This window comes from Macadamia integrifolia, chromosome 2 (assembly GCF_013358625.1).
Source record: "Macadamia integrifolia cultivar HAES 741 chromosome 2, SCU_Mint_v3, whole genome shotgun sequence".
Lineage (NCBI taxonomy): Eukaryota > Viridiplantae > Streptophyta > Magnoliopsida > Proteales > Proteaceae > Macadamia > Macadamia integrifolia.
In genome coordinates, this window is record NC_056558.1 from 24,622,651 (window position 1) to 24,635,987 (window position 13,337).

Genomic DNA, 13,337 nt, shown 5'->3' on the forward strand with positions numbered 1-13,337 from the left:
CCCCCCCCCCCCCCCCCCCCCCCACCCCCTTTTTTTTTTGGGGACAATTTTCATGTAAGAGCCTCCCTCCCGGTTGAACCTGAACGCTGCTGGTTGTTGCTGTATTCAGTGGATAACACCAGACTATACAGAGCAAACCTTAGATTTCATCAATAACAATGTAAAACACCTCAGGGCCAAAGCTGCATGCTCAAGGACTGGATAACCAGGAAAAGAATGTGCACAACATGTTCAGATTGAGAACTGCTCACCAAACTAATATACATTGGAGGATTCCACAAATTGCATATACCTTGAAGTACATTTGTACAGATTAAAGAAACACCCAAATCTACACATCAACCATGATTTACTGATCAATCGCCACAAAAAACAATTCCAACCCAGAAAGAGAAGTACAAAAACAAAGAGACTGCACTTTCGATTCTGGAGTCACGCAGAATCTAGAAGAGAATGCACTTTGTGTAACTAAAATCGTGATTGATGTCCACTGCTATTGGCAGAGATGAGCATAGATTCCACAGATCTTGCTCATGGATACAGAAGCCTCCATGCTATGTTCTTGCTCGTACACTTGTAAGACATCTCCACGGCCTCATGCGATGGCCCCTTTCTAAAAGCATCAACAAGCCCATGTTTTCGGATGATAATTCAAACATATACCTAATACATATTTAAGAGAAAAATGTAACAATAAACCAACCATGACCATGCAAAGAGAAAGGTTCCGGTTATCCAACTCAAGAAGCTAGTCATAATCTAAAAACCAAACCAACCAGGTCACCTCTGCATAAAGCCAAACTAAACAGGTCAACTCTACATATAAAAAGGCTATACAATTTACCATGTGGCATAAAAAAGCCATCGTCTTCTTTGGGTTGGGAACTTTGGCACTGGTATTACAAAGCAAAAAAAGCCAATAAATGGACCAGATAAAACTGATAGGGAATTGATCAAAAGGCCCCTATCAGGTGTCTCAGCATTATAGTTGTCAAGGAGTCTCCTAGACGTCGCAAGGTGTTGCCTTGGCGTCCATGCAGTTTGTCTAGGCCCTAGGCAACTGTCGCCTTATATTTTTGGACTTATTTATGTCAAATATCGTTTGTTTTATATTTTATATTTTATATTTTATATTTTATTTACTTAAGATATTAAATAAGAAAATACCCCCCCTATTTGAATCCAATAAAAATAGTTTAAAAATCAAATTCTAAAAGGATAAAAAGTCAACACCCCATTTCAAGAACAAAAACTGGATCCTTAGTTGTAGGGGTGATTTCAACTTTCAAATGTTGGGGTTTTTCTCAATTCTGAAAATTCTATAAATCTTATCATGGTAAAACATTACTAAAAACCAAAAGTCAGGTAAATTATTATTATTATTATTATTATTATTATTATTATTATTATTATTATTTTTAAAATTAGTTCATTCAAGCGCTTTTAACAACATTCACACTTTAAAATAAGTTTGACTGGAACATGACTTGGTCATTACAACTTGGATTTTAAGTAGTCAAAGACTTGTTGAAAAGCTGGTTTTGTGTTATACTTAATACAAAAAGTCTCATGTAAAAATAAAATCAATTGACTAATAAAACTTATTATAGAACAAGAATATTTCTCTAAATGTTGATTTTTTTATGAAACGTGACTTAATGTTGATCTTTGATGATTTGATGTCGCTTAATGCCAATTTTTGATGACTTGATGTGGCTTCATATTGATTTTTTATGATACAAGGTATATGTAGCATACTAAATAATGTTAGAAAAACGTGAAAATAAAAAATAACACTTTATCGCCTTGTTCGCCCTAAGGTGGGCGCCTTGCCGCCTAAGCGCTTAGGCAGCCCTACGACACCTTGGTTCGCCTTGGCACCGTTCCAACTATGCTCAGCATAGGTTGTGTTATCCCTGCAGGCAGGCCATTGGATAGGGAGGCTGTTCTTTGTTGGCCATATGTCAATTATGTGTACCATCTCAATTGTATGGCCTACCATGTGTTGAACTTTCCACCTCTATAGAAAAAGAAATAAAATTTGTGGGTAAAATTCTGAGGAAATCATATGGTTCTTTCTTTACTTTTCATTTTCATGGAACCACGAAAACCATATATATATTGCTTTTCTTTTTTTTACTTTTATGTTTTCAGTTTGTTATGCATATAAGACTGTAATAGAGAGAATGTTCATGGGCATAAAAAACTATCATAAAACAATACTGCAGCCACAAAAAACAAAAGAGGAAGATTCACTCACTTGCTTCGACGTGCTTTTTTCCTCCAGAAGACGAAGGACGTGACCCACTGAACACAAAAGAAGGGTAGACATAATAAACTCCCCAGGAAACTCCGTAATTATTTTAAAATGAACAGAGAAATGCAACTAAGCACTTAGGACATTAAAACATCAGATTGCACTAAAACAGAAACATCATCAAAACATCTGTGGTCCCACTTGATGGTGCTTTACAACCACTGAGGCAACCCAAGTAGATATAACCTTTCACTAGTGAAACAAAAAGTATGACAGATTTATGCTCAAACTCCAGGTGATACAAAAGTAGTAATAGACTTGATTCTTCAAATGCACACCCATACACCCATACACCAAGAGACACTTCTACCTTCAAGGCTTACTAAAAGCCTAAATGAAAATCAGAATTCTCTACAGAAAATGATGGGAAAAAAAAAACAGCATGAAAAGCAAAGAATAATCAAAGAACTGTACATGCATGATCAAGGGAAAACTTGATAAGTATGAAGTTGTCAATGAATAAAAACAATTATCAAACCATACAAGCAGGGTGAAGGGGTAACAAGTCAATAAAGAAGAGGCCTTCAAATCTACAGTAGGCCTCAACGTTTCTAACAAAGATTGTCTAGGCAATAATATTCTCAGAACCAAGATTTTGAAAACATCCTGCATGTTGAACCCAAAATGTGAGTCTGATCTGACCATACAGCATATCAATTCAGGTTAACCAGATGATATTAGCCAATGTAGTAAAAAAATAGCTGCAAACATTTTTTAGAGCATAAGGTTTCTCTGCTTCTGAACATTAAACCTAAAAATTGCATTTTAGGCGGGGCAGCAGGGGGAGGGGGAAATTTTGTCCTTCAACTCCATCTTCTCGTCCTAATTATTCTTTTGGCTTGACCAAGGAAGCAAAACAGCCATTTAGAAATCAAATCTAACAGTTTGCATCAGAAGAGAAAAAGATATAAGTGTGTTCTCTTTGAGTGATGGCATTCCCTAATATCCCTCAGTCAGGCACATTTTTCTACTGTGCAACTTGAGGAAAAACAAACATGTTTTGATTTTTTTCCACATTATTAGAACTTTGCCATCTAGAAACCTAGGCAAGCATTGATCTTAGGTATTATCCTAGGCTCCTGATAACTCTGGATTGTGAGAAACTGAGACAGTCATCAACCAAACTGAAGAGTTTTAAAGAAGTGTAGATGAAAGGAAAAAAGAAAATAGCACAGAAGACAAATGTTCTAAAAGAAATACCATTTAACTATTTTATATGGTCCCAAACATAGATATAATCAATAGGGTGCGTCTTTGTAACCAGCTTGGTTACAAACAGACTTTGTAACCAGATATTTTTTCACAGATGATGTGACAATATGAAAAAAGGCTAGTGATGTAATTTTGATGCAGATAAGTCACTTAAAAGGCTTATTTTATTGGAAATAAACCTTAGGTTGGGTTATGTAGGTGTTGAGCCTGTTATCCCATGGGCTTTCTTTGTAATAGGCTACTTTTAATGGGCCTGAAATATGGGTAAAAAGTAGGAAAACGAGATTTACTTTTATTACAGTCTTGATATGTTTTGGTTGTTTTGTTTGAGTCCAACTCCGTGTTGGAGTCTTAAGTGTCTTTTACGAGTCCTACTATAAGTTCAATTATGTTTTTATTTTGGTGGACAAATAACTTAAGTCCTAAGCTAAGTAGGTTTCCTTATTTGAGTATATTTTCTTTGTTATTTTAGTTTCCTAGTCAATTTAGGTTTCCCGATTAGTTAAGGATTGGGTTAGGCCTTTCCTTTTTAGTGTTTGAATCTGTTTTTGAGTCTTCTATATAAGTTTGTAAGAGGCTACAGCATTGTACACGAATTTGATTAAAAAAAAGTTTATTTTTGTTGTCTCAAAATTATTCCCTAAGAAAGGATGATCATCAGCTGAGCTAGCTGAGGGTGAGAGACCCAGGCTGAGATAGCCATTCCCTTACCCCCATTCTTCCCTTCATTCTCTATTTTTTGTTTTGTTCATCCTATCTATCCCTGAATCTGATTTTTATTAAATTTACTAAAGATCCTACCTGGGATTGGATCACTTGTGATTCGATCTTACATTAATTGGTATCAGAGCTATGGCTGAAAGCTCCAACCCAACATCCATGGAAGCAGTCCTAGCTGCTATCTAACAACTCACTGAAAGGATGAATACTCTTGAAACATATCAGGCTCAACAAGCTTCATAGGCAATTACTCCTGCCGTTGGTGTTCAGAGGCCTAGAGTTACCCTACGATCAACCAGACGTGTGTTCAATAATGGTTTGTATGAAGGGTATGAAGAAGCTGAAATAAACCCTCATCAAGCCGATGATAAACACAATGTGAAACTAGATCTGAAGGAATATGACGGAAGGCATGATCCAATAGCTGTCCATGATTGGCTCCATACCCTAGATGACTACTTCAAGTGGTATCGCTTATCAAAAGAGCACAAGATACAATTGGTTGCGATAAAGCTCACTGGAGGACCTAAAGATTGGTGGTGTACCCATGAAGATAGATTAATCCAACGGCGTATGGATCCCCAGACTTGGGATATATGAGGGATGAAGGAGAAATTTCTTCCCACATGTTATCATCGTCGTCTGCATGGTCAACTTAACACCATCCGGCAAGGTACCATGACAATTGAGGAGTAAATTAATAAATTCAAACAACTAGTTCAGCAAATCGATGTTGAAGAGAATAATGATCAGCTTACATCCCGATTCAAATTGGGCTTAAGGCCTGATATTCGAGATAGGATTGGTGTGGTTGACATTCAAAACCTAGACCATTGTGTTGCAAAGGCTTTAGATGCAAAGGACTTGATCAAGGAAGCCCCACGTCGCTTCAACAGCCAGTCCACTGAAGGAAGGAAACCATTCACTCCTACTAGACCTAACCATAACTTTACATGAGTTCCACAAGTCACATCGGATAAGAGTAAGTCACCCATGGTAGGAAAGGAGGCACCGGGAACAACATGCTATCATTGAGGTGGTGTCAGGGCCGTTGGGCACTTCGCCAAGTTCTATCCAAAGTGTGGCAGGGCCAATTCCATCATTACTGCCATCAAATCCAACCCAGAGATGCTATTTTGTGAACCCCAACTTGATGATGAATGGGTTGTAAATGTTGCGGTAGAAGGTGAGGAATATGAATGCAGTAATGAACCTGAAGGTGAAGACTATAAGTACCACTTTGCTATCAATGGGGTTTCTAAAATTCTGGTTGCAGAAGCTAAAGGAGAAGATTGGAGACGTCACTCCATCTTATACACTGATGACCAGCGGGCTAAGACAGCTCAAGTTATTGTGGACAGCGGGACTTGTGTGAATGTTGTTTCACAGGTTTTGCTACTGACGGGCAACTCAAGACTGAGCCACATCCTCAACCATACAAGGTATCCTTACTTGATGATTAACAGTTGTTCAGTGCCTCTGAAAATTTCAGATTGTGAAAAAAATGTATGGTGTGATGTGATCCCAATGGTGCTAACCAATGCGCTACTTGGGAGGCCTTGGATCTTTGACAACAATGACCTGGTGAGTGGAACCAAGAACCAATGTTTCTTTCACTTCAACGGCAAACCCCTCATACTGAATCGTCTCAACATCCCACATATGAAGCCTAAGTTGAGAGCAGCCAAATGAAGAGACAACAGATTTTGAAGTCTACTGAAAAGACCCCATCCAAAGAGACCACCTCCATGAAGAAGCAACCCACAAAAGGTAGTAAGCACAAAGGACAGCCGTCCGATAATAAGATACTAGCGTTACTACATCGTGATTCTCTGGCTGCAAGTGAGGAGACCAGACTAATACTAGCACTTGAGACCAAGATGGCAGAGTCAGAGAAGAAAGTAACCTTTCTAAAGGCAATAAGGGAGTTACTAGACGACTTCTCAGATTTGGTCCGCGACGAGTTGCCTGATGAGCTGCCACCTATGAAGGACAATCTTCGATCCAAGTATCATCTCCATCTGAGCTCTCTGACCCCATCCGCAGGTCACCCCTTCCACAACCCTATTCTGGATTTTTATCTCAAGATTGATTTCCAGATTTGTACGCTATTTGATCTGGTTTTATTGGAGCTTTAAGGGACAACACTTGGGGTTATTGATCCTCAATTAACCTTGCATTAAATTTTGCAATGGAGAGAGAGAGAGAGAGAGGAGACGGTGGGACTAGGGTAGCGAAGTTGTAAACAATACTGTTGATGGGAGACGGTTGGGCTGGGGAGTGGAGTTGATCATTGTGCAACTTGTCGATCTCCGGGGGTAGCTTCCTAAGAACTGGTTTTGGGTGAGCCGGACATAACCAGTGATATGTGGAGTTCTGACCATTGATACAGTGCACATCTTGGGAGCATTGCATACCCTTTGAGTATTGAATCCCAAATTCTCCTGCAAATATTTTAAGCAGGGAATACACATAGTTGAAAGATGGGTAGTTCATTGGTACCATCACTTCACTATCATGCACTCGCCAGAACTGATGAGGATTCAACATTCATGTCGATTCCCTAATAATAATCACCTGTTTGTAATGTTTAACCATAATAGGCCGTTGCAGTTCCCAATGTTGTTAACTATCGTTGCAGTTCCCAATGTTGTTAACTATCTCCCCTACAAGCGAATTGTTTGCAAGCATCTACCGTAACAAACAACAAACAAACAACATCCAAAACCTTACCCCAACTTAATAGGGACGGCTACATGGATCTTCCAAGCAAGGACGAGAGCAAGGATCCATGCAAACATAACAGAGAACTCAATTTCCCAATCAACGGAATCTTTCATTCATCTATTGAAGGAGGGACCGAGTGCTTGGATGGCAAAGAAATTCTCAAATTCTGTTGTAATGCTATCATTGAATTGATTGTACATGAGGAACAAGTACTTCAAACTCAGCATTTCAGAGAATTCAATGGGTAATGGGCTGGTGAAGTTGTTGACGATGAGGTCCATTCGAAGGATATTCTCTTAGATTCTCTTAGTACAACAAGATTTGTGCAACCATCCCTTGCGATAAGTATCTACTGGAGGCATCAACACTGCTCTTGAGCGAGAATGGTTCCACTTGCTCAATTGGATGAGAGATTGGTAGATGTGACTTACATGAGACAAGGCAAGCATCCATATGGGTAGAGCAAGGCGGGTCAGGAATTGGTATTCCCTGCAAGGACGGGGGAGGGGTTACAAGGGGATGGTGGGAAGTTGCTGGGGAAGGTGGATGCGATGGATGCAGTAGCTGCATTGGGAGGGGGAGTTGGAGATCCAATGGGATGCTGGCACCGGAGCTGGAGAGCGAGAGTGAGGGGAGGAGAAGAGAAGAAAAAGGAAAATTACAAAATAATCTCGTTATAAAATGGAGAGACAGAGCCAAGAGCAAAAAAGAGAGGTTACAAGAGTCTAATGTAAACGGTTTGGTTCTAAACAATTTTTCCCTAATCTATTATGTAACATAATAAACTTTTGGGAAAAAGATCAACATGCCATCAATGTGGGGATGCTTTCCCATGTCCTCTCATATCCCTCACACTTCCTCTCCTCCCTGACACTATGGGAATGGCGTGGGAGACATGGGAGATTTCCCCCTAGACTGGCGGCATTGGAAATCCTCTCTCTAAACTTTTTTAGAATTTATATCAACTCAACTAGACACCACTGGTAAAACTATGAGTAGGTTTCTACCAAATACCAAGTGCCAAGGCAATTGTTCAAAATGTGAAGGAATTTAGTTTGATATGACCTAGGTCATGAAAAATGCTGAAATGATACATTTTAGAAACCAATTAGCACAAATTTCTTGAACATACTTTTATGACCAACAAAAATGAACCAAAAGAAATGCACCAAAACAGCATCCTGAGAGATTAAAATTTAGAGTGACAAACTATCCATTTGCATTTTGTAACCAATTAATTTTCAGGTAGGGGTTGAGGTAAAGGCCAGATGCATTTCTTAAGAAACCCATCCAGGAGTGTTTGCATTCCAAGAGCTTTCCAACTAGGAAAGCGTTCTAGTTAAATAAGAACTGCATTATCAATATGTCGGAGGTCTAGTAAATGACCAAAACAGCAATGTCATAGTGAACACATTAGATGACACAATATCCCCCAGCACCTTGTCTAAATATATCCTCTTTGGAAGGGAAAACGCCAAAACAAAGCCAAGGAAATATTTTACGAAAATTCATGTGGAAGTGTTTGGATTTCCAAAGCACCCTCAAATAGCTAAAAAGCCCAATGATTTCCAATTACCAGAGACTGCAACAAAAGCATGTCTCAGATATACTATAAGGTGGAGCTGATTACTATTTGTTGGCCTCTATACCTATTTGAGGTGCAAATGCCCACATTTAGGTTTTTTCCCTTTTGACTCAATATCAATTTCTCTTTTCTTTTATTTTTAAGGGGAAAGATATTCCACACTGTTTTATTCTTTGTGCCTTCTCTGTTCTACTATTAATCCTAGGTCTCTAAGAAACCTTCCACCTTCTGTACCATAATATTCTAAAATGGGGATCAGTTCAGATATTCCAGAGCCTCTCTTATTTTCTTATTTTTTCTTTTTTCCTTTTTTTTTTTTTTTCTTTTTTTTTTTTTTAATTATCAGAATCTCTTATTTCAAATTATGCTCTTTTAAGTTCCTCAATGTTCACTTGTGAGTTGTGACTGAAAAGTCTAGCAAACTGAAGAATCCTCTTACAAACAGCCCCAAGAAAAAAAGAAGACAAAATGCATAGAATAGAAATATATTATGATGATTTAGAATATCGACTGATGACAATAAAGAAGACCAAGATATGAAGCTAACTATGAGAGAAATTAGAATATGGTTTAGTAAAAGAAAATAAAATAAGAAAATTCCAGCAAGGAAAATGCGTCAATTACAGAAACAAAACACACCATAGAAATTGGTGGCTAGATGTCAAAGAAGATTACCTTCAGTACTGAAACAAAGGAAAAACTCCCAATCACAGATGGCTTCTTCACAGGAGATATCCTTCTTTCTGGTGTCATATCTTTACACAATTGTTGAGCTATTTCCTTCAGTAATACTAATCGTGCTTTATCAGTCCGCATTGAAATAATTGCCTGCTTCATTGATTCCCTATCTGCCTCAAGTGCCTGAAGCCTCATGTAGAGCTTTTTGATATCAGGATCCTCTAAATCAGCCTGGTTCCGTGAATCCCTCGGATTGTTCACGTAATCTTCAAAGGTTCCAATAGCAGGTTTGGGCTCTGCACCATTGTCATAAGATACTCCTTGATGGACAGAGTCAACGGTATACACTCTGTCATTCATGTCATCTCCTAGATCAGACGCATTATCAACCTTTCTCAAATTAGAGTACTCCTCTGTCAATGAAAAATCATTCATCCTTTTGAAGCTGGGAACCCGCTTTGGACTTTCCACCCCACAATACTGAGTTGTTTCTTTAACTGTACCAGAGAATGAACCTAAGCTGTCATTGGAGAACTTCCTGGCATGCCTAGGCCGCCTTGGAGACTGACCAACCACCTCTTTCTCAAAAATATTCCTTGAGCCAGAAACTTCCCAATCCAAACGATTGCTACTTGGATTTCTCTCCAATTGATAGATTCTGTACTCCAAATTCTGCAAATGTTCCAGGGTACAAGGGGTATCACCAAAAGGTTGAGGAGTTTCACCAAAAGCATATTTTTCAAGATCAACGTCATCTTCAATATCTGGATGACCTAGGGTTTCATTCATATTGCATCTCAAAGGAGGGTAGTCATATGGGAGAAATTCAAATTGGGATTCACCCTTGTCAATCATGCTTGGGTCACGACCGTAAGCACTCTTCTCGCCCACCACCTCTGCATCAGTCAACCCAAAACTCAACATCCTGTGCTTGTAGGCCTGCACCTCACAGGTGAGGGCTTGGATAGCCTGTTCTCTCTTATACAACAAGTCTTCCAATGCAAGAAGTTCTTGCTGGTCATGGGCCATTTTCTCCTCTACGAACCGTTTGGTTTGCCGGGCTTCCATCTGAATCTCAGCTTTTTCCCTCTGCAACCTCAATATCATCGACATGGCCTCATTTGCAGCGGATGAGGAAGCATTCCTTTCCTCCTCCAATTCAGTGTAAAGCTCCTGAATGGTTTGCTGCTGGCTGCTGACCATCTCTCGCAGTGCAGAGCATTCGTTCTCAATTTCGACTCGAGCAACAGATGATTGATCGAAACCAGGCAGAAGATTGGTGAAACCATCTTGATACTCATCAAACTTCCTCTTCACGGAACGTTGCCAAGTGACAGAACCGCTGTTGATCAACGTGCAACTACAGCTGCAGCTACAGCATTTAAGCGAAACTATTGAAGGTGCCGAGATTTCGGAATCCGCAAACATACTGGCATCAAACACAAGGAAACCTCAAAAAGCTCCAGCGAAGGATTAAATCTTTCCCCGGAGCTCGGTTACTTCCGTAGCTATTCCAGATCTTTTAGTGTCCTTCTTCCCCAAATCCAACAAATCTAACAAGAAACTAATCAAGAAAAAAAAATATAACAGAATAAATTCAGAATTCTAAAACAGAAAAAAAAAAAAAATCTCTCTTCCTGTCTTTCTCGCCCGCCCGCCCGCCCGCCCTCCCTTCACATCCAATAACGCACCTGTAACCAAAACAAAACAAAAATCTCAGACCTTAATTTTCTTTTCCACCATTATCATCGACCGAAATCAATATGAACAAGAACAAGAGAGAGAGAAAGGACGAAATTCGCATACCATGGGAGAAGTAGAAGATGCCGAAACCAGAGAAGCCGAAGCGGAGATCAAAAGAAAGTAGATTTCCGGTAGCTTCAGGATCTGCGGGCCTGCAAACGGTAAAACCTGATCTTTTCCCCTGCTTTCCGGTGATTAAAACGGCAGCGGGAATTCGAAGGAAATGGCGTTTGCAGAGAGCGGGAGAGCTAAACAAAAATGAACGAAGGAGAAAGAACAATTGGCGAGATTTGAAACCCTAGATTGTTATATTTATATATTTTTTTTAAGCTTTCCCTCGGCTCGAGAAAGAAGAGACAGCGAGTAGCGAGGCTTTTGGGATTTTTTTTATTATTATTATTATTTTATTTTAATTTTTGGCTGGTTAGTCCGAAAAAGCTGTAATTGTGGGAAACAAAAGGTGTAGGTGTGTCGTGTTTTGATAGTATTTTTGACCGGTATTTGTCCGACTCCATAACAATACTAACAAAACCCGTGTCACTGAAAACCCTTTTTTTTTTTGGGTAATTTATTGAAAACTTTTTACTTTAACTTTGGTAACTCTTCGAATTAAACTTCTGCCTAATCAGCAAAAACATAATCATGACAATAATGATTGGACTCGTTCATCGGCAAACGCATAACTGAAAATTTTGATTTTCATAATTATTTACCATAATTGTCCACATAAATTATTAGATGAGACGTGTTTCCGTAAGAGAGATTGGCTCATGCACATATGCAAAGAGGCATCATTTTTCACTTAATCCTCCCTGTTTCTCGACGTAGGGCTTGGTATCTGATTGCATGCTCTTACGCTTAGACAGAGGAGTGGTGAAATAACAATCTTATTACTCCTGTTGGTTGATCCCAATCTCAAGGAGAAGAGGACATTACCCGGTCATACACTCCTATGCTCAGACACAATAGTGGTGAAATGATAATATTGCCTTCCACTAGCCAATGTTTGTGCATGCATTCTCATTGGCATGTGTTCTAACATAGAGGCCATGTAACTGGACCGCAAGCCTTTCCCCCTTCACAGGGCTTTTTAATAATAAGAAAAAGGCAAGAGGTCAGGTGGCCTACACCAATGCTAGGGCCAATGAGTGTGCACACAATGGCATCGATATAGATGGAATATTTTATTTCATGATGATGGAGCGATAATTTTTTGGTGAAATTAGAACTACAAGCTTAACGTATGATTGGAGAACCTCTATAACACAATCATCAATTTTTTTTTTTTTTTTTTTTATGGAAAGAAATAATATATTGATGAAAAAAAGTGAGTGCATTTTAAATCACCTAAACATATATTGTCCTTGCCTTCTTCTTGGCATATATTCTGATCCTTGCAAGATTTGACTATTTCATATAGTCACTAATATTTTAGAAGAATTTTTGTTATTGTCTTTCAGTAAAAACTTCTGCCATGCCTCATTATCTTTTCTTTTTCATATTTTTTTTTTTATTTCTCTTTTTACGTTTAGACCTCATTTTTCCTTAGTTTGTTTTGCATGGATCCTTGTAGTCCGACCCTAATAAGTTGGGATAATGTTGAATTTATCGTTATTATTGTCTTTAAGTAAAAAATTCTCTCTTTTATAAGTCAACTAAATTGTGTTAATATATATTAACGAGATACTATATTGTTAATGCATTCATATCGTGATTTAGTACCCTCATTGCTTAATATTATTTTATTTTAAGTTTTAAAGTAAAATCAAATCCATATGATCTTATACTTAAATCAAAAGGGGGAAAAATTATAATCATTACTTGTCAACTAAAATCATTATTTAGTGATAGATTTTTTTATTTTTTTTTAAGTGATAGTCATGTATTCAAATTATTGAGGTCATGAATCTTGTTTAATTAAAATAAGTGTTTCAATATTATTTTCAAATGCAAAAATTAAGAATCATATTTCTAAATGATATTTTATAATTTTTTATTAATTTAATGCGAGAGAGTTCTCCTTGTTGTTAGTGTTGGGATGAATCTACATGCCACACTAATATGTATTTTGAAAAAGTTAACCTCCATATGCGATCCACGTTTTCATAATAGGTGAGAAAATATATATATATATATATATCATGTGAAAGAAAATACGATGCAAAGCGCCAATATTTTTCTCAAATTTAAATCCATTATACCCTGATTCCAAAGGAGTCTATACTTGAGGAAGCTCTTCATAGTGGATTTCAGGATGCTCTTATTCTTGCAAATACTAAGACTTCTTGTAGATGTATCATGACTTCTTTGTGGGACAGTAGTGGGTGTGTCTTAGTGTCTTCTTATTACGAGAAG

General features: G+C 38.2%; 1 protein-coding gene across 2 annotated transcripts; it reads right to left on the reverse strand.

The window, feature by feature from the left end:
• Positions 1-219: 219 nt before the first annotated feature.
• Positions 220-11,325, reverse strand: LOC122067727 (myosin-binding protein 7-like). 2 transcript variants are annotated; one of them, XM_042631577.1, is made up of 4 exons: positions 11,046-11,325; positions 9,237-10,930; positions 2,261-2,307; positions 220-613 (listed from the first exon to the last, which is right to left on the reverse strand). In XM_042631577.1, the coding sequence occupies exons 2-4, from the start codon at positions 10,665-10,667 to the stop codon at positions 532-534; spliced, it is 1,560 nt and encodes a 519-aa protein (XP_042487511.1). In that variant the 5' UTR covers positions 10,668-10,930; positions 11,046-11,325; the 3' UTR covers positions 220-531. The 2 variants fall into 2 exon arrangements, with proteins under 2 accessions (XP_042487511.1, XP_042487505.1); XM_042631571.1 differs by having other exon boundaries at positions 220-663; positions 11,046-11,323.
• Positions 11,326-13,337: the final 2,012 nt, after the last annotated feature.

Excerpts from the sequence above, each read along its gene's own strand:
- LOC122067727 (XM_042631571.1), bottom strand. The coding sequence starts at position 10,667 with ATGTTTGCGGATTCCGAAATCTCGGCACCTTCAATAGTTTCGCTTAAA. Across the intron at positions 2,308-9,236 it reads CCTTTGTTTCAGTACTGAAG|TGGGTCACGTCCTTCGTCTT; the intron begins GTAATCTTCTTT and ends TTTTGTGTTCAG. Across the intron at positions 664-2,260 it reads AAAAAAGCACGTCGAAGCAA|GTATATGTTTGAATTATCAT; the intron begins GTGAGTGAATCT and ends AATATGTATTAG.